The sequence below is a fragment of the Oncorhynchus keta genome, chromosome 6 (genome assembly GCF_023373465.1).
Source record: "Oncorhynchus keta strain PuntledgeMale-10-30-2019 chromosome 6, Oket_V2, whole genome shotgun sequence".
NCBI lineage: Eukaryota > Metazoa > Chordata > Actinopteri > Salmoniformes > Salmonidae > Oncorhynchus > Oncorhynchus keta.
Genome location: NC_068426.1, coordinates 360,001 through 386,300, shown reverse-complemented (window position 1 = coordinate 386,300; position 26,300 = coordinate 360,001). Strand labels below are relative to the sequence as shown.

Sequence of the window (26,300 nt, the reverse complement as noted above, 5' to 3'; positions counted from 1 at the left end):
ATCCACACCAGATACTGACTGGTGTTCTGATCCACACCAGATACTGACTGGTGTTCTGATCCACACCAGATACTGACTGGTGTTCTGATCCACACCAGATACTGACTGGTGTTCTGATCCACACCAGATACTGACTGGTGTTCTGATCCACACCAGATACTGACTGGTGTTCTGATCCACACCAGATACTGACTGGTGTTCTGATCCACACCAGATACTGACTGGTGTTCTGATCCACACCAGATACTGACTGGTGTTCTGATCCACACCAGATACTGACTGGTGTTCTGATCCACACCAGATACTGACTGGTGTTCTGATCCACACCAGATACTGACTGGTGTTCTGATCCACACCCCTGCCTCTTTATTAAAGGTATTTGTGACCACCAGATGCATATCTGTATTCCCAGTCATGTGAAATCCATAGATTAGGGCCTAATGAATGTATTCCCAGTCATGTGAAATCCATAGATTAGGGCCTAATGAATGTATTCCCAGTCATGTGAAATCCATAGATTAGGGCCTAATGAATGTATTCCCAGTCATGTGAAATCCATAGATTAGGGCCTAATGAATGTATTCCCAGTCATGTGAAATCCATAGATTAGGGCCTAATGAATGTATTCCCAGTCATGTGAAATCCGTAGATTAGGGCCTAATGAATGTATTCCCAATCATGTGAAATCCATAGATTAGGGCCTAATGAATGTATTCCCAGTCATGTGAAATCCATAGATTAGGACCTAATGAATGTATTCCCAGTCATGTGAAATCCATAGAATTAGCAACCTAATTAATTTATTTCAAATGACTTATTTCCTAATAACTGTAACTAAGTAAATCTTTGAAATTGTTGCATGTTGCGTTTATATTTTTTCGTTCAGTATACATTTAGCATTTGATATTTTATTAGGATCCTTTTTGCGAAAGCATCAGCTACTCTTTCTGGAGTCGACACAAAACGTGAAGCACAATACAAAATGACATAATACAGTACATTAATAGACAAGAACAACTGAAGGACATTTAAAAAGCATAGCTTTTTAAATCACGTAGCCTACATATCAATGCAAACACACAAAATATCTGGGTCCAATAGGAGAGAGATGAAGATCTGTGTCCCAAACCGCTGTGCAGTAAGATGAAGATCTGTGTCCCACACCGCTGTGCAGTAAGATGTAGATCTGTATCCCACACCACTGTGCAGTAAGATGTAGATCTGTGTCCCACACCACTGTGCAGTAAGATGAAGATCTGTGTCCCACACCACTGTGCAGTAAGATGTAGATCTGTGTCCCACACCCCCTGTGCAGTAAGATGAAGATCTGTATCCCACACCGCTGTGCAGTAAGATGAAGATCTGTATCCCACACCGCTGTGCAGTAAGATGTAGATCTGTATCCCAAACCGCTGTGCAGTAAGATGTAGATCTGTATCCCAAACCGCTGTGCAGTAAGATGTAGATCTGTGTCCCACACCACTGTGCAGTAAGATGTAGATCTGTGTCCCACACCACTGTCCAGTAAGATGAAGATCTGTGTTCCACACCGCTGTCCAGTAAGATGAAGATCTGTGTCCCACACTGCTGTGCAGTAAGATGTAGATCTGTGTCCCACACCGCTGTGCAGTAAGATGAAGATCTGTGTCCCACACCCCCTGTGCAGTAAGATGAAGATCTGTGTCCCACACCGCTGTGCAGTAAGATGAAGATCTGTGTCCCACACCCCCTGTGCAGTAAGATGAAGATCTGTGTCCCACACCCCTGTGCAGTAAGATGAAGATCTGTGTCCCACACCCCTGTGCAGTAAGATGTAGATCTGTGTCCCACACCGCTGTGCAGTAAGATGAAGATCTGTGTCCCACACCCCCTGTGCAGTAAGATGAAGATCTGTGTCCCACACCGCTGTGCAGTAAGATGAAGATCTGTGTCCCACACCCCCTGTGCAGTAAGATGAAGATCTGTGTCCCACACCGCTGTGCAGTAAGATGAAGATCTGTGTCCCACACCCCTGTGCAGTAAGATGAAGATCTGTGTCCCACACTGCTGTGCAGTAAGATGTAGATCTGTGTCCCACACCGCTGTGCAGTAAGATGAAGATCTGTGTCCCACACCCCTGTGCAGTAAGATGAAGATCCACTGTGCAGTAAGATGAAGATCTGTGTCCCACACCACTGTGCAGTAAGATGAAGATCTGTGTCCCACACCCCCTGTGCAGTAAGATGTAGATCTGTGTCCCACACCACTGTGCAGTAAGATGAAGATCTGTGTCCCACACCGCTGTGCAGTAAGATGAAGATCTGTGTCCCACACCCCCTGTGCAGTAAGATGTAGATGTGTGTCCCACACCACTGTGCAGTAAGATGAAGATCTGTGTCCCACACCCCCTGTGCAGTAAGATGAAGATCTGTGTCCCACACCGCTGTGCAGTAAGATGAAGATCTGTGTCCCACACCCCCTGTGCAGTAAGATGTAGATCTGTGTCCCACACCCCCTGTGCAGTAAGATGAAGATCTGTGTCCCACACCGCTGTGCAGTAAGATGAAGATCTGTGTCCCACACCCCTGTGCAGTAAGATGTAGATCTGTGTCCCACACCGCTGTGCAGTAAGATGAAGATCTGTGTCCCACACCACTGTGCAGTAAGATGTAGATCTGTGTCCCACACCGCTGTGCAGTAAGATGAAGATCTGTGTCCCACACCGCTGTGCAGTAAGATGAAGATCTGTGTCCCACACCCCCTGTGCAGTAAGATGTAGATCTGTGTCCCACACCGCTGTGCAGTAAGATGAAGATCTGCGTCCCACACCGCTGTGCAGTAAGATGAAGATCTGTGTCCCACACCCCCTGTGCAGTAAGATGAAGATCTGTGTCCCACACCGCTGTGCAGTAAGATGAAGATCTGTGTCCCACACCACTGTGCAGTAAGATGTAGATCTGTGTCCCACACCGCTGTGCAGTAAGATGAAGATCTGTGTCCCACACCGCTGTGCAGTAAGATGAAGATCTGTGTCCCAAACCGCTGTGCAGTAAGATGTTGCTCTATCTGTTTTTTAATATATTTTTGTTGTTGTTGTTTTTTGAAAGCAGGTTTGCTGTTCATTTGAGCAATCTGAGATGAAAGGGAGGTCCATGCAATAACGTCTCTATATAATTCTGTACCCTTTCTTGAATTTGTTCTGGGGACAGTGAAAAGACCCCTGGTGGCATGTCTGGTGGGTTAAGTGTGTGTCAGATATGTGTGTAAGTTGACTCGGCAAACACTTTGGAATTTTCAACACATTAATTGTCACGCCCTGACCTTAGAGATCCTTATTATTCTCTATGTTTGGTTAGGTCAGGGTGTGACTCGGGTGGGAAAGTCGATGTTTTCTATTTCTTTGTTTTTGGCAGAGTGTGGTTCCCAATCAGAGTCAGCTGTCTATGATTGTCTCTGATTGGGGATCATATATAAGTTGTCATTTTCCTTTTGGGTTTTGTGGAATCTTGTTTTCTGTTTAGTGTCTGTGCCTGACAGAACTGTGCGCTTTCGTTTTCACATTTGTTATTTTGTTTTTGAATGTTTTTGAGTGTTTTTGAATATTAAAATCATGAACACTTTCCACGCTGCGCCTCTTCATTCGACAATCGAGAGCCGCTACATTAATGTTTCTTATAAAAATAAGAAGTGATTGAGTCAGTCTCTCCTCAACTCTTAGCCAAGAGAGACTGGTATTCATAACATTGATATCAGTCCTCTGATTAAGGCAAGACGTGCCGCTCTGTTTTTGGCTACAGCTCAACTAGGTATTTTCTTGCAGCACTCAACCACATGACTGGACAATAATTAAGATTAGATAAAACTAAAGCCTGCAGAATTTGCTTTTTGGAGTGTGGTGTCAAAAAAGCAGAGCATCTCTTTATTACAGACCAGATCTCTCCCCATCTTTACAACCATTGAATCTATATGTTTTGATCATGACAGTTTACAATCTAAGGTAACGACAAGTAATTTAGTCTCCTCAACCTATTCAACAGCCATACCATTACCAGATTCAGGTCATTGGTAAAAATAGAAAAGAGTAGAAGGCCTAGTGAGCTGCCCTGCGGGAAACCACATCCTACATGCTTGACATTAGAGAGGCTTCCATTAAATAAAACTCTCTTGTTCAATTATATATATATATGTATATATATATATAAACTCAGGAAAAAAAGAGTCCTCTCAGTGTCAACTGCATTTCTTTCAGCAAACTTAACATGTGTAAACATTTGTATGAACATAAGAAGATTCAACAACTGAGACATAAACTGAACAAGTTCCACAGACATGTGACTAACAGATAATAGAATAATGTGTTCCTGAACAAAGGGGGGGGGGGGTCAAAATCAAAAGTAACAGTCAGTATCTGGTGTGGCCACCAGCTGCATTAAGTACTGCAGTGCATCTCCTATTCATGGACTGCACCAGATTTGCCAGTTCTTGCTGTGAGATGTTACCCCACTCTTAAACCAAGGCATCTGTAAGTTCCTGGACATTTCTGGGGGGAATGGCCCAAGCCCTCACCCTCCAATCCAATAGGTCCCAGACATGCTCAATTGGATTGAGCTCCGGGCTCTTCGCTGGCCATGGCAGAACACTGACATTCCTGTCTTGCAGGAAATCACACACAGAACAAGCAGTATGGTTGGTGGTATTGTCATGCTGGAGGGTCATGTCAGGATGAGCCTGCAGGAAGGGTACCACATGAGGGAGGAGGATGTCTTCCCTGTAATGCACAGCGTTGTCATGCTGGAGGGTCATGTCAGGATGAGCCTGCAGGAAGGGTACCACATGAGGGAGGAGGATGTCTTCCCTGTAATGCACAGCGTTGTCATGCTGGAGGGTCATGTCAGGATGAGCCTGCAGGAAGGCTACCACATGAGGGAGGAGGATGTCTTTCCTGTAACACACATCGTTGAGATTGCCTGCAATGACAACAAGCTCAGTCCGATGATGCTGTGACACACCGCCCCAGGCCATGACGGACCCTCCACCTCCAAATTGATCCCACTCCTGAGTACAGGCCTCGGTGTAATGCTCATTCCTTCGACGATAAACGTGAGTCCGACCATCACCCCTGGCGAGACAAAACCGCGACTCGTCAGTGAAGAGCACTTTTTTGCCAGTCCTGCGATGGTGGGTTTGTGCCCATATGCAACGTTGTTGCCGGTGATGTCTGGTGAGGACCTGCCTTACAACAGGCCTACAAACCCTCAGCCCAGCCTCTCTCAGCCTATTGCAGACAGTCTGAGCACTGATGGAGGGATTGTGCGTTCCTGGTGTAACTCGGGCAGTTGTTGTTGCCATCCTGTACCTGTCCCGCAGGTGTGATATTTGGATGTACCGATCCTGTGCAGGTGTTGTTACACGTGGTCTGCCACTGCGAGGACGATCAGCTGTCCGTCTTGTCCTGTCTCCCTGTAGCGCTGTCTTAGGCGTCTCACAGTACGGACATTGCAATTTATTGCCCTGGCCGCATCTGCAGTCCTCATACCTCCTTGCAGCATGCCTAAGGTCACGTTCACGCAAATGAGCAGGGACTCTGGGCATCTTTCTTTTGGTGTTTTTCAGAGTCAGTAGAAAGGCCTCTTTAGTGTCCTAAGTTGTCATAACTGTGACCTTAATTGCCTACCGTCTGTAAGCTGTTAGTGTCTTAACGACCGTTCCACAGGTGCATGTTCATTAATTGTTTATGGTTCATTGAACAAGCATGGGGAAACAGTGTTTACAATGAAGATCTGTGAAGTTTTGCGATTTTTACGAATGATCTTTGAAAGACAGGGTCCTGAAAAAAGGATTGTTTCTCTTTTTTGCTGAGTAGCTCTGAATCCATGATATGACAGAGGTTGAAAAGCCATAAAACATACATTTTCTCAACAACAGGTTATGGTCAATAATATCAAAGGCTGCACTGAAATCTAACAGTACAGCTCCCACAGTCTTCTTATTACCAATTTCTTTCAACCAATCACCAGTCATTTGTGTCAGTCCAGTACATGTTGAATGGCCTTCTCTTTAAGCATGTGGGAAAGTATGTTGTTAATTTGTTTACAGAGACATAGAATGGTATTTGGTCAAACACCATTATTTCTAATAGTTTGTTAAGAAAGCTGATTGGTCTGCTGTTAGAACCAGTAATAGCCGTTTCACCACTCTTGGGTAGCGGAATGACTTTGGTTTCCCCTCCAGGCCTGAGGACAAAAACTTTCCTCGAGGCTCAGATTAGAGATATGACAGATATGAGATATCCTCAGTAGCTTTCCATCTAAGTTTTCAATGCCAGGTCTGTCATTATTGATCGACCATTTCTCCACCTCTCCCACACTTACTTTACCAAATTCTAACTTAAAATGCTTTTCTTTCATTATTACTTTTTTTTTTTTTATGTGTGAATTCAATAATTCACTGTTCGTTGTTGGCATTTCTTGCCTAAGTTTGCCCAATTTGCCAAATATTTGGAAACATCAAATGGTTTTGTGATTAATTTGTCTTTCTGGACATAATGTCACGTTCTGACCTTTATTTCCTTTGTTTTGTCATTATTTTGTATGGTCAGGGCGTGAGTTGGGGTGGGCAGTCTATGTTTGTTTTTCTATGATTTGGGTATTTCTATGTTTCGGCCTAGTATGGTTCTCAATCAGAGGCAGGTGTCATTAGTTGTCTCTGATTGAGAATCATACTTAGGTAGCCTGGGTTTCACTGTGTGTTTGTGGGTGATTGTCTCTGTGTTTGCACCAGATAGGACTGTTTGGGGTTTTCACGTTGCTTGTTTTTGTATTTAGTTGTTCGTGTGTACATTTAGGTATTAAAAGAACCATGGACACTTACCACGCCACATATTGGTCCTCTGATCCTTTTCTCCTCTTCGGAAGAAGAGAAGGAAATCCTTAACACATCATTTAATTTAAAATACTACAAAAAACATTTCTCACCATTCTTTGTATAATTCATCTTGGCTTCATAATACAGTTTATTCTTCTTTTTGTTGAGTTTAGTGACATAATCTGTCAATTTCCAGTAAGTCAGCCAGTCAGTTATTCGCCACTCCTTTAGCCTCGTCCCTCTCTCAACCATAGCATCTCAGTTCCTCATCAATCCACGGTGCCTTAACAGATCTTTAGCCTCGTCCCTCTCTCAACCATACAGCTTCTCAGTTCCTCATCAATCCACGGTGCCTTAACAGATCTTTAGCCTCGTCCCTCTCTCAACCATACAGCTTCTCAGTTCCTCATCAATCCACGGTGCCTTAACAGATCTTTAGCCTCGTCCCTCTCTCAACCATACAGCTTCTCAGTTCCTCATCAATCCATGGGGCCTTAACAGATCTTTAGCCACGTCCCTCTCTCAACCATACATCTTCTCAGTTCCTCATCAATCCACGGTGCCTTAACAGATCTTTAGCCACGTCCCTCTCTCAACCATACATCTTCTCAGTTCCTCATCAATCCATGGAGCCTTAACAGATCTTTAGCCTCGTCCCTCTCTCAACCATACATCTTCTCAGTTCCTCATCAATCCATGGAGCCTTAACAGATCGAACAGTCAGTTTCTTAACAGGTGCATTCTTATCAATACCTGGAAGAAACTATTTCATAAATGGACCAAGTGTTGCGTCTGGATGCTCCTCATTACACACATCAGACAAAACAAATATCTGTTATATCTTCTAGTCTAGGATGGCAGTGATCACACCATGCTTCTACACCTGCATTGCTTGCTGTTTGGGGTTTTAAGCTGGGTTTCTGTACAGCACAGCTGATGAAAGAAGGGCTTTACAAATGAATTTGATTTGATCACACACAGGTCTGTTTACTTCTGAAGTAACATCATAATGCTATCTGGTGATAAAGACATTAGCGGAGGGAGGGGTTTAATGAAGTAGCATAGCATAATGCTATCTGGTGATAAAGACATTAGCGGAGGGAGGGGTTTTATGAAGTAGCATAGCATAATGCTATCTGGTGATAAAGACATTAGCAGAGGGAGGGGTTTAATGAAGTAGCATAGCATAATGCTATCTGGTGATAAAGACATTAGTGGAGGGAGGGGTTTTATGAAGTAGCATAGCATAATGCTATCTGGTGATAAAGACATTAGTGGAGGGAGGGGTTTTATGAAGGAAGTAGCATAGCATAATGCTATCTGGTGATAAAGACATTAGCGGAGGGAGGGGTTTTATGAAGTAGCATAGCATAATGCTATCTGGTGATAAAGACATTAGCGGAGGGAGGGGTTTTATGAAGTAGCATAGCATAATGCTATCTGGTGATAAAGACATTAGTGGAGGGAGGGGTTTTATGAAGGAAGTAGCATAGCATAATGCTATCTGGTGATAAAGACATTAGCGGAGGGAGGGGTTTTATGAAGTAGCATAGCATAATGCTATCTGGTGATAAAGACATTAGTGGAGGGAGGGGTTTTATGAAGTAGCATAGCATAATGCTATCTGGTGATGAAGACGTTAGCGGAGGGAGGGGTTTTATGAAGTAGCATAGCATAATGCTATCTGGTGAATAAAGACATTAGCAGAGGGAGGGGTTTAATGAAGTAGCATAGCATAATGCTATCTGGTGATGAAGACATTAGCAGATGGAGGGGTTTAATGAAGTAGCATAGCATAATGCTATCTGGTGATAAAGACATTAGCAGAGGGAGGGGTTTAATGAAGTAGCATAGCATAATGCTATCTGGTGATAAAGACATTTAGTGGAGGGAGGGGTTTTATGAAGGGGCATAGCATAATGCTATCTGGTGATAAAGACATTAGTGGAGGGAGGGGTTTTATTAAGGAAGTAGCATAATGCTATCTGGTGATAAAGACATTAGTGGAGGGAGGGGTTTTATGAAGGGGCATAGCATAATGCTATCTGGTGATAAAGACATTAGTGGAGGGAGGGGTTTTATGAAGGGGCATAGCATAATGCTATCTGGTGATAAAGACATTAGCGGAGGGAGGGGTTTTATGAAGGAAGTAGCATAGCATAATGATATCTGGTGATGAAGACATTAGCGGAGGGAGGGGTTTTATGAAGTAGCATTGCATAATGCTATCTGGTGATGAAGACATTAGTGGAGGGAGGGGTCTGCCTTTCATATTTCCTGTATAGCCCTGAGAGAGAGACACACACACACACACACACACACACACACACACACACACACACACACACACACACGGTCAAGGCCAACAAAGGTTGTGTTATGCAACAAAGCGTCATGTGCTCTCTCCCTCTAGATGAAAGATAAATAAATTCCATGTGTTGTCACAGTTGGGATGACTCATCTCAGCCTGGGTTCCCTACAGATGTAGGATCTTCATTTGATCAACCTGTTGTTGAAGGAATTGTATTCAAGGTTTAAAAAGGTTTCTAAAGTTTATAATTTCCCATTTAAAATGAAAGACTTGATTTGCCCTAATAATTTTTTTTATCAACCCCTACTAAAAAATTCCATCAATTATAATCCACATAATGCTGAAGGGTTATTTTTCTGCTTTGTGAAACTGGCTCAAATTAAGATACGGCATCTGTAATGGTTTGAGCTCTTGGAAATATACTATCTGAGAAAATCAGAGGAAATCGTCTCCTAAAACAAGCCCAGTCTGTGTGTCACATACACAATGTCAACATTAACGTTAGTCGATTACTGTGTAGTTATGCTATTCATAGTGTGTGTTGACAACGTTTAATATCTTTTAAATTAGTCTATTGAATTACAGTGCCTACCGATAAAACCTTGTTTTTTCCCCCCACACAGATGAGAGTCAATCTGAATGAATGGTTCTGGGCTATTTTCCTTATTACTGATATCTCTGTTTTGCTAAATGTCACTTCAGCCAGAGCAAGTGTTTGATCACCATACAGAAGTCCCGTGGGTAGGCCTGTATTGTGTAAAAGTGTTTCACTTCCCCCAATGGAAAACAGAAGCTCAAATTTCCCATCAACTTTCTAACTTTTCTTCTCCATTGACGTTCGTTATTGGTAAAGACTCTTCTTTTTTACAGTGGTAGTTAGTCTATTTCAGGCTCAAGCGTTTTACTGCCGTTCCGCTGAACCATATGACACAATTATCATATAATAGAACACTATATAAGCCCTTTTCTTTCATTTAGATCATATATAGAGAGACCTACAGTAATCTACAGTAGTGAGTGCATACATATTTGGTCCTCTGTGGAAATTGAACCCACAACCCTGGCATTGAAAGTGCCATGCTCTATTAACTGAGCCACAAGGGGAGAAACACTATAGAGACAGAGAGGCCCACCGTGATCTGTCCTGTCCGCTCTCTCGTAATACAGAGCCTTCACAAAGTTATTCATACCCCTTGAACTTTTCCACATTTTGTTGTGTTACAGGCTGAATTCAAAATGGATTGAAAATATTATTTTCTCTTTTTCTGTTGGAAAGCAGACTGAACCAGGTGTTCCTCCATGGTTTTGCCTGTGCTTAGCTCTATTACATTTATTTTATCCTAAAAAACTCCCTAGTCCTTGTTGATGACAAGCATACCCATAACATGATGCAGCCACCACAATGCTTGAAAATATGGAGAGTGGTACTCAGTAATATGTTGTGTTGGATTTGCCCCAAACATAACACTTTGTATTCAGGACACAAGGTTCATTTCTTTGCCACATCTTTAGCAGTTTTACTTTAGTGCCTTATTGCAAACAGGAAGCATGTTTTGGAATATATTTATTCTGTACAGGCTTCCTTTTCACTCTGTCATTTAGGTTAGTATTGTGGAGAAACTAAGTTCGGAAGGACGCCTGTATCTTTATAGTGACTGAGTGTATTGATACACCATCCAAAGTGTGCAAGGTTAGGGTTAGGGTTAAGGTTAAGGTTAGGGTTCGGGTTAAGGTTAGGGTTAGGGTTAAGGTTAGGGTTAGGGTTAAGGTTAGGGTTAAGGTTAGGGTTAGGGTTAAGGTTAGGGTTAGGGTTAGGGTTAGGGTTAAGGTTAGGGTTAAGGTTAAGGTTAGGGTTAGGGTTAGGGTTAAGGTTAGGGTTAAGTTTAGGGAAGGGTTTCTGGCTGAACTGCATGACAAAAAAAATCCAACCCGACCTAAAAATCCTCATCAGAGTCTATCCTCAACTCTACTTGTAATACATAAAAACGCAAGCCTGTCAGACCTGTTAGCTGTTGAAATAACCTGGAAAAACACATGGTCACACAATCTACCTATGGAATACACTTATATCCCTATGACTGCATTAGGCTCATATGCACTTGTAACAGTATAACTTTACGTCCGTCCCCTCGCCCATACCCGGGCGCGAACCAGGGACCCTCTGCACACATCAACAACAGTCACCCTCGAAGGATCGTTACCCATCGCTCCACAAAAGCCGCGGTCCTTGCAGAGCAAGGGGAACTACTACTTGAAGGTCTCAGAGCAAGTGACGTAACCGATTGAAACGCTATTTAGCGCGCACCGCTAACTAAGCTAGCCGTTTCACATCCGTTACACACTCACCTAACGTTATCAGGGAACAATGAGCTGGGAATGTTTAAAGCCTCGACAAAACACTACGGGATGAAGGCATTGTGTAGTGTCACTATTATACACATAGCCTTAGATAGCAGTTTATCTCCCTCCATTGACTGGGTATTTACTGTACCTGCAGAGTCTACTAAGTAGCCTAATCATTAGAGATGGATAAGTGTAATAATGGTGCCTTCCTGATACCTAACACTTCAGTAGTTAACTCAAGTGATAGCTCTATACCTACCTTAGCCGACACCACATGGTACAGGATAGTGGTGCTTGTGTTTTAAAAAGCTCAGGTTAAAGATATTCTCCATAAGATTTGTATATTTTTTGGGGGGGGGGGTAGTTCTGAAAGTAGCACTCTGGAGCCCAAAACGAGTTGAAATTGCATACATCATATGTAGGGGGAAGTGGATCTGCCCAACTTCCTGAAAACAGTCACTTTCAAACTTTGTGGTTAATTGAGGTAAAACAGTAATTCTGCACATAAGTTATTCATGTATGAACTACACATTGACACATTCAGCCCAAAGTGGAAGGATTAAAACAAATAGTGACCAAAGTCCCGGAGCATGTCTTCAATATTGAATAATAATGATCATGTAGGTAAACACCACTACATAGCAGGAAATAAAACATCGTAGAAACACTGGATCATGTCTGTGTGTTTACTTTGCAAGCTACCTGTAGAAACGTTGTACAGTTGACTAAATATAGTGGTAATGTAGAACTGTTGAGTTGAGTTGTTGTTTTTCCTCTAACCAACATAGCTAGCGAAGTTAGCTAACATTATCCCCTTTTTAACATTGTTTTTAAGAGTGTTTAATTAACGATTTCTGCTGACAAACATGATAGGCTACATTGATTGATGGACCATGTCAAATTGGCTAGCTAGGTAATAACTGATCACATCAACATGGCTAGCTAACAAGCTAATAACAGATCACGTCAACATGGCTAGTTAACAAGCTAATAACAGATCACGTCAATATGGCTAGTTAACAAGCTAATAACAGATCACGTCAATATGGCTAGCTAACAAGCTAATAACAGATCACGTCAACATGGCTAGTTAACAAGCTAATAACAGATCACGTCAATATGGCTAGTTAACAAGCTAATAACAGATCACGTCAATATGGCTAGTTAACAAGCTAATAACAGATCACGTCAATATGGCTAGTTAACAAGCTAACTTTAAGGGGATAAACTAGCTAGATGGCTAGTTATTAACAAGCTAACCTTAAAGGGATAAACTAGCTAGATGGCTAGTTAATAAGCTAACTTTAAAGGGATAAACTAGCTAGATGGCTAAATAAAAGTATTGTTTGATGTGCTTGTCATCTATAGTGATGATGACAGTAGTCTGACTGACAACTTTACCAGGACGAGGAATTGTCGATGTCAAGCTCTTTCCAAAAGCCTAATCTCTGATGAAGCAAGCTAAATGACACATGCTGTTTGCTTAGCTAACTAGCTAAGTCTTGAGTTTCTGCTCACCTGAGGTAGAATACTTCATGATAAGCTGTAGACCATATATTTCGTAGTTGTCTATTTACCACCACAGACCGATGCTGGCACTAAGACCGCACTCAACGAGCTGTATAGGGCCGTAAGTAAACAAGAAAATGCTCACCCAGAGGTGGCGCTCCTAGTGGCTGGTGATTTTAATGCAGGGAAAATGAAATCTGTTTTACCTCATTTCTACCAGCATGTCACATGTGCAACTACAGGAGGCAAAACTCTAGAACACCTTTAATCCACGCACAGAGACGCGTACAAAGCTCTCCCTCAACCTCCATTTGGCAAATCTGACCATAACTCTATTCTCCTGATTCCTGCTTACAAGCAAAATCCCAAAATGAGAAGTACCATTGACTCACTCAATACAGAAGTGGTCAGATGACACAGATGCTACACGCTTCACGACTGTTTTGCTAGCACAGACTGGAATATGTTTCGGGATTCATTCGATGGCATTGAGGAGTACACCACATCAGTCACCTGCTTCATTAGTAACTACATACACGTCGTACCCACAGTGACCGTATGTACAGTACATAGCCCAACCAGAAGCCATGGATTATAGGCCACATCTGCACTGAGTGAAAGGCTGGAGATGCTGCTTTCAAGCAGAGGGACATCTGGACGTTTATAAGAAATCCCGCCCTCTGACGAACCATCAAACAGGCGCAGAATCAATGCAGGACTAAGATGGAATGCTACTATGCCGGCTCAGACGTTCGTCGGATGTGGCAGGGCTGGAAAACGATCACGGATTACTAAAGGGAAACCCAGTCGCGAGATGCCCAGTTCTCGCTTCGAGGCAAGCAACACTGAACCATGCATGAGAGCACCAGCTGTTCTGGATGACTGTGTGATCACGCTCTCCATAGACGATGCGAGTAAGACCTTAAAAAAAGGTTAACATTCTGGCCGCAGGGCCAGACGGATTAGCAGGTTGCGTACTCAGAGCATGTGCTGACCAGCTGGCTTCACTGACATTTTCAGCTGCTCCCTGACCCACTCTGTAATACACTATATATACAACCGCTCCCTGACCCACTCTGTAATACACTATATATACAACCGGTCCCTGACCCACTCTGTAATACACTATATATACAACCGCTCCCTGACCCACTCTGTAATACACTATATATACAACCGCTCCCTGACCCACTCTGTAATACACTATATATACAACCGCTCCCTGACCCACTCTGTAATACACTATATATACAACACCCGGTCCCTGACCCACTCTGTAATACACTATATATACAACCGCTCCCTGACCCACTCTGTAATACACTATATATACAACCGCTCCCTGACCCACTCTGTAATACACTATATATACAACCGGTCCCTGACCCACTCTGTAATACACTATATATACAACCGCTCCCTGACCCACTCTAATAATACACTATATATACAACCGCTGACCCACTCTGTAATACCCACTCTGTAATACACTATATATACAACCGCTCCCTGACCCACTCTGTAATACACTATATATACAACACTATATATGGCTCCCTGACCCACTCTGTAATACACTATATATACAACCGCTCCCTGACCCACTCTGTAATACACTATATATACAACCGCTCCCTGACCCACTCTGTAATACACTATATATACAACTGCTCCCTGACCCACTCTGTAATACACTATATATGCAACCGCTCCCTGACCCACTCTGTAATACACTATATATACAACCGCTCCCTGACCCACTCTGTAATACACTATATATACAACACACAGCCATGCACACAGCCATGCAATCTCCATAGACAAACATTAGCAGTAGAATGGCCCATACTGAAGAGCTCAGTGACTTTCAATGTGGCACCGTCATAGGATGCCACCTTTCCAACAAGTCAGTTTCTCACTATATGTCACACAGCCATGCACACAGCTGCAATCTCCATAGACTATAACTGAATGGATACTGAAGAGCATGACCTGAACTAGGCCACCTTTAACAGTCAGTTTCTCAAATGTCTGCTCTGCTAGAGCTGCCCTGGTAGACTATAACTGTGAAGAAGCATGTACCTGAACTAGGTAACAGGTAAGTAAATGTCTGCTCTGCTAGAGCTGCCCTGGTAGACTATAACTGTGAAGAAGCATGTACCTGAGCTAGGTAAGAGGTAAGTAAATGTCTGCTCTGCTAGAGCTGCCCTGGTCGACTATAACTGTGAAGAAGCATGTACCTGAACTAGGTAACAGGTAAGTAAATGTCTGCTCTGCTAGAGCTGCCCTGGTCGACTATAAATGTGAAGAAGCATGTACCTGAACTAGGTAACAGGTAAGTAAATGTCTGCTCTGCTAGATCTGCCCTGGTCGACGATAACTGTGAAGAAGCATGTACCTGAACTAGGTAATAGGTAAGTAAATGTCTGCTCTGCTAGAGCTGCCCTGGTCGACTATAACTGTGAAGAAGCATGTCAGGGTACAAATTGTTACCACTAACAAAGACTTTTTCCCCTAAGTAACCTATTATTTTACAACTCCCTGACAACACAGCAGTTTCCATAGAGCAAAGATCAGCTGAGAGAGAGAGAGAGAGAGAGAGAGAGAGAGAGAGAGAGAGAGAGAGAGAGAGAGAGAGAGAGAGACACACAGAGACACACACACAGACTGGAGAGAAAAGTAGGTGAGATAAAAAAAAGAGAGGGTGAGAGTGCAAAGAAGAGTGATTTAAAGAGAGAGAAAGAAACATTGAGATAGAGTTAGAGAAAATATAATAAAGAGGGAGACATAGAATAGTTATAACCCAGCGGATTATCTTACCTATCAGATCATCTTTGCTGTTGACTCGTCTCTTCCTACCACTTTCTATCTCGCTGTCCATTTCCATGCAACCGCACTGGATCTCCTCGACAGTGATTGTGTGAGAGAGAGAAGAGTAGCAGTGTTTATAAAGCCTGTCTGTTTATAGGCTCGGCCCAGAGAGGGTGTGGCCTCATCCCTAACAAACACATTAACAGACTCTATAGATGTGAAGAGGGAGGCAGGGTAGAGAAAGAGAGAATCAACCAAAAAAACAGAGCAAACTCGACTGCTAATTTGGCCCTAAACAGATGGTACACAGGGGCAGAATACCTGACCACTGTGACTGACCCAAACTTAAGAAAAGCTTTGACTATGTACAGACTGGGTGAGCATTGCTATGGAGACAGGCGGCCATAGGCAGACCTCTGTGGCCCGTTGCCATGAGAACAGGGTATATTATATTATTAACATATTATTTATGTTTATTTATCTTCCCTTTCATACTTCAACTACTTGCACGTTGTTACAACACTGTACATGGCCAATAATATAACATTTAAAACGTCTATATTCTTTTAAAACTTCTGTGAATGTAATGTTCACTAACGTTTCCCTTGTTAATTGTCTATTCCATTTGCTTTGGCAATGTAAACACATGTTCCCCATGCCAATAAAGCCCTTTGAATTGAGAGATGTAAACATACACTATATACAATATACAAAAGATTGTGCTTGAGGTGGTCGGTCGACATCCGAGCTGAGATACACTATATATATACAAACGTATGTCGACAAACCTTCAAACTAGTGGATTCGGCTTTTTATGCAATATATGCAATCATTAAGATCAGACTATAAATATACTGTAATGAAACAGGCAGGAGCAGGTCTCTTGCAGACGGAGGTCCGGTGCGCTGTCGACTGTGGCGCAAATGCATGCTCGTGCGGCAGAGTCCATTTCCGCGATTATAAACCCAGGGTCGTTACAATACAATATATATGGAGTCATTATGGTCAAAGATATATTTCCCTTCGTTCAAAACCCTAATCCACCAGACACTTTCTCCTTTAGCCTGGGGATGTCATTCACAACCCTACCCAGTTGAACAGGTGAGGTGAATATATATGTGTGTGTGTGTTTCCAGAGTGTTTCACTATGAAGCTATAGGGATGTACAGTACTAAATCGAAATCACATTTTATTTGTCACATTCTTCGTAAAACAATAGGTGTAGAGACTAACAGTGAAATGCGGGTGATTTTCCAACAATTATTTTACTTTTATTTAACCTTTATTTAAACTAGGCAAGTCAGTTAAAAAAACAAATTCTTATTTACAATGACGGCCTACCGGGGAACTGCCTTGTTCACGGGCAGAACGACAGCTTTGTCTTTACCTTGTCAGCTCTTGGATTCGATCCGGCAACCTTTGGGTTATTAGTCCAACGCTCTGACCACTAGGCTACGTGCAGAGAGAACGACAGGCTACGTGCAGAGAGAAAGACAGTCTAGTGCCGCTTCCATTCGCGTTCACGACGGTCAATTACAGAAGATATGTGTGGAGCGGATAACTTTCAGTACAACAGGTTTCTACGGTCGCATTTACAACGTAATACATGTTGTCATAGAGACAGTTCCAAGTCTCCTGCCCCATCCGTCCACGTTACAAAAAAAAAAAAAATGTTTACAAACAAACGTGTCACTTAGCAACAGGATTTAATTTAATTGAGGCGTACATGTTCAAACAGTGGTATGAACTCAGACCGAGGCACATTCTCTCCCTCATCTATTATAACCTCTCTGGTATTACAGTTTTCACAAAAGTATTCAGACCTTCTTTGACTTTAGTCCACATTTTGTGTAACAGCCACGATGGATTAAATATATATATTTTTCTCACCCATATACAAACAATACCTCAAATGACAAAGTAAAAACATGTTTTTTAGAAATGTTTGGAGATTTTTTTTTAAATAAATATAGAAATATCTAATTTACATAAGTATTCAATACCTGTTAGAAGTCTTTCTGGGTTCTTAAGAGCTGGGAGTCTTTCTGGGTCAGTCTCTAAGAGCTCTGAGTCTTTCTGGGTAAGTCTCTAAGAGCTGGGAGTCTTTCTGGGTCAGTCTCTAAGAGCTCTGAGTCTTTCTGGGCCAGTCTCTAAGAGCTCTGAGTCTTTCTGGGTCAGTCTCTAAGAGCTGAGTCTTTCTGGGTCAGTCTTTCTGGAGTCTTTCAGTCTCTAAGAGCTGGGAGTCTTTCTGGGTCAGTCTCTAAGAGCTCTGAGAGCTCTGAGTCTTTCTGGGTCAGTCTCTAAGAGCTCTGAGTCTTTCTGGGCCAGTCTCTAAGAGCTGGGAGTCTTTCTGGGTCAGTCTTAAGAGCTGGGAGTCTTTAAGTCTCTAAGAGCTAAGGGAGTCTTTCTGGGTCAGTCTCTAAGAGCTCTGAGTCTTTCTAAGAGCTGGGAGTCTTTCTGGGTCAGTCTCTAAGAGCTGGGAGTCTTTCTGTCTCTAAGGTCAGTCTCTAAGAGCTCTGAGTCTTTCTGGGTAAGTCTCTAAGAGAGTCTTTCTGGGTCAGTCTTTCTGCCAGTCTCTAAGAGCTGGGAGTCTTTCTGGGCCAGTCTCTAAGAGCTGGGAGTCTTTCTGGGTCAGTCTCTAAGAGCTCTGAGTCTTTCTGGGTCAGTCTCTAAGAGCTGGGAGTCTTTCTGGGTCAGTCTCTAGAGAGCTGGGAGTCTTTCTGGGTAAGAAGTCTCTAAGAGCTCTGAGTCTTTCTGGGTCAGTCTCTAAGAGCTCTGAGTCTTTCTGGGCCAGTCTCTAAGAGCTGGGAGTCTTTCTGGGTCAGTCTCTAAGAGCTCTGAGTCTTTCTGGGTAAGTCTCTAAGAGCTCTGAGTCTAAGAGCTCTGAGTTTCTGGGCCAGTCTCTAAGAGAGCTGGGAGTCTTTCTGGAGTCTTTAAGTCTCTAAGAGCTGGGAGTCTTTCTGGGTCAGTCTCTAAGAAGAGCTCTGAGTCTTTCTGGGGTCTCTAAGAGCTCTGAGTAAGTCTCTAAGAAGTCTCTGGGCCAAGAGCTGGGAGTCTTTCTGGGTAAGTCTCTAAGAGCTCTGAGTCTTTCTGGGTCAGTCTCTAAGAGCTGGGAAGAGCTGGGAGTCTTTCTCTGAGTAAGTCTCTAAGAGCTGGGAGTCTTGAGTCTTTCTGGGTCAGTCTCTAAGAGCTCTGAGTCTTTCTGGGTCAGTCTCTAAGAGCTGGGAGTCTTTCTGGGTAAGTCTCTAAGAGCTGTGAGTCTTTCTGGGTAAGTCTCTAAGAGCTCTGAGTCTTTCTGGGTCAGTCTCTAAGAGCTGTGAGAGCTCTGAGTCTTTCTGGGTCAGTCTCTAAGAGCTGGGAGTCTTTCTGGGTCAGTCTCTAAGAGCTGGGAGTCTTTCTGGGTAAAGTCTCTAAGAGCTGGGCCAGTCTCTGAGTCTTTCTGGGTAAGTCTCTAAGAGCTCTGAGTCTTTCTGGGTCAGTCTCTAAGAGCTCTGAGTCTTTCTCTAAGAGCTGTGAGTCAGTCTCTAAGAGCTGGGAGTCTTTCTGGGTAAGTCTCTAAGAGCTGTGAGTCTTTGAGTCAGTCTCTAAGCTGGGAGTCTTTCTGGGCCAGTCTCTAAGAGCTCTGAGTCTTTCTGGGTCAGTCTCTAAGAGCTGTGAGTCTTTCTGGGTCAGTCTCTAAGAGCTGTGAGTCTTTCTGGGTCAGTCTCTAAAGAGCTGTGAGTCTTTCTGGGTCAGTCTCTAAGAGCTGGGAGTGTTTCTGGGTCAGTCTCTAAAGAGCTGGTAAGTCTCTAAGAGTCTTTCTGGGTCAGTCTCTAAGAGCTGGGAGACTTTCTGGGTCAGTCTTTAAGAGCTCTTTCTGGGAGTCTTTCTGGAGTCTTTCTGGGTCAGTCTCTAAGAGCTGGGAGTCTTTCTGGGTCAGTCTCTAGAGCTCTGAGAGCTGTGAGTCTTTCTGGGTCAGTCTCAAAGAGCTGTGAGTCTTTAAGAGCTAAGAGCTCTGAGTCTTTCTCAGTCTCTAAGAGCTGTGAGTCTTTCTGGGTCAGGCTCTAAGAGCTGTGAGTCTTTCTGGGTCAGTCTCTAAGAGCTGTGAGTCTTTCTGGGTCAGTCTCTAAGAGCTGTGAGTCTTTCTGGGTAAATCTCTAAGAGCTTTACACACCTGGATTGTACAACATTTACCCATCACTCTTAAAAATTCTTCAAACTCTTTTTGCGAGACGACAATTTAAGTCTCGCCTGAGATTTAAGACTATTTATGTCAAAACTGTAACTAGGCCACTCAGAAACATTCAATGTCGTCTTGGTAAGTAACTCCAGTGTGTATTTGGCCTTGTGTTGTAGGTTATTGTCCTGCTGAAAGGTGAATTCATCTCCCAGTGTATATTTGGCCTTGTGTTATAGGTTATTGTCCTGCTGAAAGGTGAATTCATCTCCCAGTGTCTGGTGGAAAGCAGACTGAACCAGGGTTCCCTCTAGGATTTAGCCTATGATTAGCTCCATTCCATTTCCCCAGTCCTTGCCAATGACAAGCATACCCATAACATGATGCAGCCACCACCATGCTTGAAAATTGTACTCAGTAATGTGTTGTATTGGATTTGCCCCAAACATAACACTTTGTATTCAGGACAAAAAGTTAATTGCTTTGTGGCAGTTTTACTATAGTGACTTGTTGCAAACAGGAGGCATGTTTTGGAATACATTTATTCTGTACAGGATTCCTTCTTTTCACTCTGTCATTTAGGTTAGTATTGTGGAGTAACTACAATGTTGTTGATCCATCCTCAGTTTTCTCCTATCACAGCCATTAAACTCTGTAACTGTTTTAAACCATTGGACTCATGGTGAAACCCCTGAGCAGTTTCCTTCCTCTCCAGCAACTGAGTTAGGAAGGACGCCTGTATCTTTGTAGTGACTGGGTGTATTGATACACCATCAAACATGTAATTAATAACTTTACTGTGCTCAAAGGGTTCTATTGAATGTCTGCTTTTTCCTTTCTACCCATCTACCAATAGGTGCCCTTCTTTGCGAGGCATTGGAAAACCTCCATGGTCTCTGTGGTTGACTCTGTGTTAGAAATTCACTGCTCGACTGAGGGACCTTGCAGATAATTACATGTGTGGGGTACAGAGATGAGGTAGTCATGAAGAAATCACGTCAAACACCACCACCACCACACAGAGTCCATGCAACTTATTAGGTGCCTTGTTAAAGACATGTTTACTCCTGAAATTATTTAGATTATTATTTAAATTTATTTTATAACAAAGGAGTTGAATACTTATTGACTCAAGACATCTCAGATTTTACATTTTTAATTAGATTGTAAAAATGTCTAAAAACATAATTCCACTTTGACATTATGGGGTAGTGTGGTGTAGAGGCCGGAGACACAACATCTACATTTAATACATTTTAAAAATTCAGGCTGTAACACAACTACATTTGGGAAAAGTCAGGGAGTGTGAATACTGTCTGTACACACACACACACACACACACACACACACACACACACACACACACACACACACACACACACACACACACACACACACACACACACACACACAGTAGAGTGCCAAGAGAATCACAGTGATCACCCTCTGTGACAGCACAGGGGTTAAAACACAGGAGCTTCACAGAGCAGGGCAAAGTTGCCCCTAGATGCTGATCTTGGGTCAGTTCAGCATTTTCCCCAATAATGGTTAAGGTTCAGGTTTTGGGAAAGCGGAAGCTGACCCAAGATCTGTACCCAGGGGAAACTGATCCTAGGTCTGTACCTAGGGGAAACTGATCCTAGGTCTGTACCTAGGGGAAACTGATCCTAGGTCTGAACCTAGATCTTTACCTAGGGGAAACTGACCCTAGATCTGTACCTAGACTGACCCTAGATCTGTACCTAGGGGAAACTGATCCTAGACTGACCCTAGATCTTTACCTAGGGGAAACTGACCCTAGATCTGAACCTAGACTGACCCTAGATCTTTACCTAGGGGAAACTGACCCTAGATCTGAACCTAGACTGACCCTAGATCTGAACCTAGACTGACCCTAGATCTTTACCTAGGGGAAACTTCATCACTGCGCATGGTCCGCACACGTCAACCTTTGACCTTACAGCACAGCCTGGTCAACCGAATAACAGGAGTAAAATACACACATATATAACATGTGTTTACTGTACTCACTAATGGGATGAGGTAAACCCTCACTGGACAGTTTATTAGGTACACCACCCACGTTCACAAAAAAAAAAGGTTCCCCCCTACAGACAGTGAGTCACGTGACCGTGGCTTGTTATATAAAGCAGGCAGGCAGGCATTCAGTTACTGTTCCATTGAACGTTAGAAGGGACAAATACGATTGACCTTAAGCGACCCTTTGACCGTGGTACGATCGCCGGCCGCCTTAACCGGGCTTTTCACGCACGACAGTGTCTAGGGTTTACCGAAAAACGTCTCGACAAATATCCAGTCAGCGGCAGTCCTGTGGGTGAAAACAGCCCGTCCTATAGGACAAGGGAAAGAATCGTGCATGCGAACAAAACAGGTTAAAATAACAGCGCAGTACAACGGTGGTGTGCAGAACTGTAGCTCAGTTGGTAGAGCATGGCGTTTGTAACGCCAGGGTAGTGGGTTCGATCCCCGGAACCACCCATACGTAGAATGTATGCACAAAAGCGTCTGCTAAATGGCATATATTATTATTATTATTATATTAACTAGACCTCAACCCAACGGAGCATCTTCGGGACGAGATGGAATTGGTTTGTTCGCAGCCTGAATGTGTCGCCGTCCCATCTGCAGCAAACTGCGTGCTGCCATCATGTCAGAATGGACCAACATCTCTGCGGGACGTCTCCGACACCTTGTAGAATTCCCCCAAAGAATTCAGGCTGTTCTGGAGGCAAAGTGGGGTCGGGCGGGGGTCTGACCCAGTACTAGATGGGTGTGCCTAATAAACTGTCCAGTGAGAGAGCGTGTGTGTATACTTGTATTAATCCACATGGAACACGTATCCTTTTCCAGTTGTCTGGCCACTCAGACTCATCGTCTGGGTCGGACTCCCTCTCAGACAAGTTCTAGAATGGAAAAACACTCTAATTGTACTGATTGGTCCAGAAACCGATGGGTTGGGCCCAGAGCCAGAACACACGTGGGTAAAACAGCGTTTTGAAAACGTGTCATTGATGTTCGCTTGATTATCGTTTTGTCAGCACAAACTACTTCAAAGACGGCAGTCTCAGACTGAAGTATGTAGAGAACATAGAGGGAGAATTCAGTTTGAGTCTTCAGGCAAATGTTTCACCTGGTATCCTGGTCATCTAAACACAATGTTTCACCTGGTATCCTGGTCATCTAAACAATGTTTCACCTGGTATCCTGGTCATCTAAACACAATGTTTCACCTGGTATCCTGGTCATCTAAACACAATGTTTCACCTGGTATCCTGGTCATCTAAACAATGTTTCACCTGGTATCCTGGTCATCTAAACAATGTTTCACCTGGTATCCTGCTCATCTAAACAATGTTTCACCTGGTATCCTGGTCATCTAAACATAATGTGTCACCTGGTATCCTGCTCATCTAAACACAATGTGTCACCTGGTATCCTGGTCATCTAAACAATGTTTCACCTGGTATCCTGCTCATCTAAACACAATGTGTCACCTGGTATCCTGGTCATCTAAACATAATGTTTCACCTGGTATCCTGCTCATCTAAACAATGTTTCACCTGGTATCCTGCTCATCTAAACAATGTTTCACCTGGTATCCTGGTCATCTAAACATAATGTGTCACCTGGTATCCTGCTCATCTAAACACAATGTTTCACCTGGTATCCTGGTCATCTAAACAATGTTTCACCTGGTATCCTGCTCATCTAAACACAATGTGTCACCTGGTATCCTGGTCATCTAAACAATGTTTCACCTGGTATCCTGCTCATCTAAACAGAATGCATAATGTTCCTCACATGAAGACGTCTAGTATAGGTCTGATGAGTCAGCATGCCTGGAGCAGCCATTGTTAAATACCATACCCAGACTGAGTCCCTAACGGCACCCTAGTCCCTATACAGTGGACTATATAATAGTGGACTACATAGGGAATAAGGGATTATATAATAATAGTGGACTACATAGGGAATAAGGGATTATATAATAATAGTGGACTACATAGGGAATAAGGGACTATATAATAATAGTGGACTATATAATAATAGTGGACTACATTTGGAATAGGGGACTATAATAATAGTGGACTACATTTGGAATAGGGGACTATATAATAATAGTGGACTATATAATAATAGTGGACTACATAGGGAATAAGGGACTATAATAATAGTGGACTACATTTGGAATAGGGGACTATATAATAATAGTGGACTACATAGGGAATAGGGGACTATATAATAATAGTGGACTACATAGGGAATAGGGGACTATAATAATAGTGGACTACATTTGGAATAGGGGACTATATAATAATAGTGGACTACATTTGGAATAGGGGACTATATAATAATAGTGGACTACATAGGGAATAGGGGACTATATAATAATAGTGGACTACATAGGGAATAGGGGACTATATAATAATAGTGGACTACATAGGGAATAGGCTACTATATAATAATAGTGGACTATATAATAGTGGACTACATAGGGAATAGGGGAATATATAATAATAGGGGACTATATAATAATAGTGGACTACATAGGGAATAGGCTACTATATAATAGTGGACTACATAGGGAATAGGGGACTATATAATAGTGGACGATACAGGGAATAGGAGACTATATAATAGGGGACTACACAGGGAATAGGCTACTATATAATAATAGTGGACTACATAGGGAGTAGGGGACTATATAATAATAGTGGACTACATAGGGAATATAATAGTGGACTACATAGGGAATAGGGGACTATATAATAGTGGACGATACAGGGAATAGGAGACTATATAACAATAGTGGACTACATAGGGAATAGGGGACTATATAATAATAGTGGAATACATAGGGAATAGGGGACTATATAATAATAGTGGACTACATAGGGAATAGGGGACTATATAATAATAGTGGACTACATAGGGAATAGGGGACTATATAATAATAGTGGACTACATAGGGAATAGGGTACTATTTGAAACACAGCACCAGGTATAAAATCATAAACCATTGTCACTCTGTTTACAGTCAGATAGAGCATCAGATAGATCTACAGTCAGACAGATAGAACATCAGATAGATCTACAGTCAGACAGATAGAACATCAGATAGATCTACAGTCAGACAGAACATCAGATAGATCTACAGTCAGACAGAACATCAGATAGATCTACAGTCAGACAGATAGAACATCAGATAGATCTACAGTCAGACAGAACATCAGATAGATCTACAGTCAGACAGAACATCAGATAGATCTACAGTCAGACAGAACATCAGATAGATCTACAGTCAGACAGAACACCAGATAGATCTACAGTCAGACAGAACATCAGATAGATCAACAGTCAGACAGAACATCAGATAGATCTACAGTCAGACAGAACATCAGATAGATCTACAGTCAGACAAAACATCAGATAGATCTACAGTCAGACAGAACATCAGATAGATCAACAGTCAGACAGATATAACATCAGATAGATCAACAGTCAGACAGATATAACATCAGATGGATCTACAGTCAGATAGATAGAACATCAGATAGATCTACAGTCAGATAGAACATCAGATAGATCTACAGTCAGACAGAACATCAGATAGATCTACAGTCAGATAGATAGAACATCAGATAGATCTACAGTCAGACAGATATAACATCAGATAGATCTACAGTCAGACAGATAGATCTACAGTCAGACAGATCTACAGTCAGACAGATAGATCTACAGTCAGACAGAACATCAGATAGATCTACAGTCAGACAGATAGATCATCAGATAGATCTACAGTCAGACAGAACATCAGATAGATCTACAGTCAGACAGAACATCAGATAGATCTACAGTCAGACAAAACATCAGATAGATCTACAGTCAGACAGAACATCAGATAGATCTACAGTCAGACAGAACATCAGATAGATCAACAGTCAGACAGATATAACATCAGATGGATCTACAGTCAGATAGATAGAACATCAGATAGATCTACAGTCAGACAGAACATCAGATAGATCTACAGTCAGACAGAACATCAGATAGATCTACAGTCAGATAGATAGAACATCAGATAGATCTACAGTCAGACAGATATAACATCAGATAGATCTACAGTCAGACAGATAGATCTACAGTCAGACAGATCTACAGTCAGACAGATAGATCTACAGTCAGACAGAACATCAGATAGATCTACAGTCAGACAGAACATCAGATAGATCTACAGTCAGACAGATAGAACATCAGATAGATCTACAGTCAGACAGAACATCAGATAGATCTACAGTCAGACAG

At 42.6% G+C, this 26,300-nt stretch overlaps 3 protein-coding genes across 56 annotated transcripts in view; all 3 read right to left on the bottom strand.

The window, feature by feature from the left end:
• stoml3b (stomatin (EPB72)-like 3b) overlaps positions 1–15,992 on the bottom strand; it is a 32,357-nt gene extending 16,365 nt beyond the window's left edge. The window contains exon 1 of the mRNA XM_052520102.1: positions 15,827–15,992. Within this exon, the coding sequence (XP_052376062.1) occupies positions 15,827–15,893 (67 nt within the window). The 5' untranslated portion in view covers positions 15,894–15,992. The remainder of the gene's footprint in view (positions 1–15,826) is intronic.
• On the bottom strand, positions 323–4,099 carry LOC127930578 (uncharacterized). Of its 5 annotated transcripts, none has more exons than XM_052520098.1 (3): positions 2,636–4,099; positions 2,208–2,316; positions 323–2,043 (listed from the first exon to the last, which is right to left on the bottom strand). In XM_052520098.1, exons 1-3 carry the CDS (start codon positions 3,100–3,102, stop codon positions 1,060–1,062), a joined length of 1,560 nt encoding a protein of 519 aa, XP_052376058.1. In that variant the 5' UTR covers positions 3,103–4,099; the 3' UTR covers positions 323–1,059. The 5 variants fall into 5 exon arrangements, with proteins under 5 accessions (XP_052376058.1, XP_052376060.1, XP_052376056.1 ...); XM_052520100.1 differs by having other exon boundaries at positions 323–1,941; positions 2,141–2,316; positions 2,636–4,098; XM_052520096.1 differs by having other exon boundaries at positions 324–1,870; positions 2,141–4,010.
• Positions 15,993–21,066: 5,074 nt separating the features above from the next.
• Positions 21,067–26,300, bottom strand: part of proser1 (proline and serine rich 1) — a 79,532-nt gene continuing 74,298 nt past the window's right edge. The window contains exons 12-15 of one of the 50 annotated variants that reach the window (XR_008138151.1): positions 23,687–26,300; positions 23,621–23,654; positions 23,455–23,488; positions 21,067–23,422 (exon numbers count right to left, since the gene is read on the bottom strand). The exon at positions 23,687–26,300 is cut by the window's right edge and continues 715 nt beyond it. The gene's annotated coding sequence lies outside the window, so the exon portion shown is untranslated. The other 49 variants (XR_008138164.1, XR_008138168.1, XR_008138172.1 and 46 more) reach the window with 49 other exon arrangements.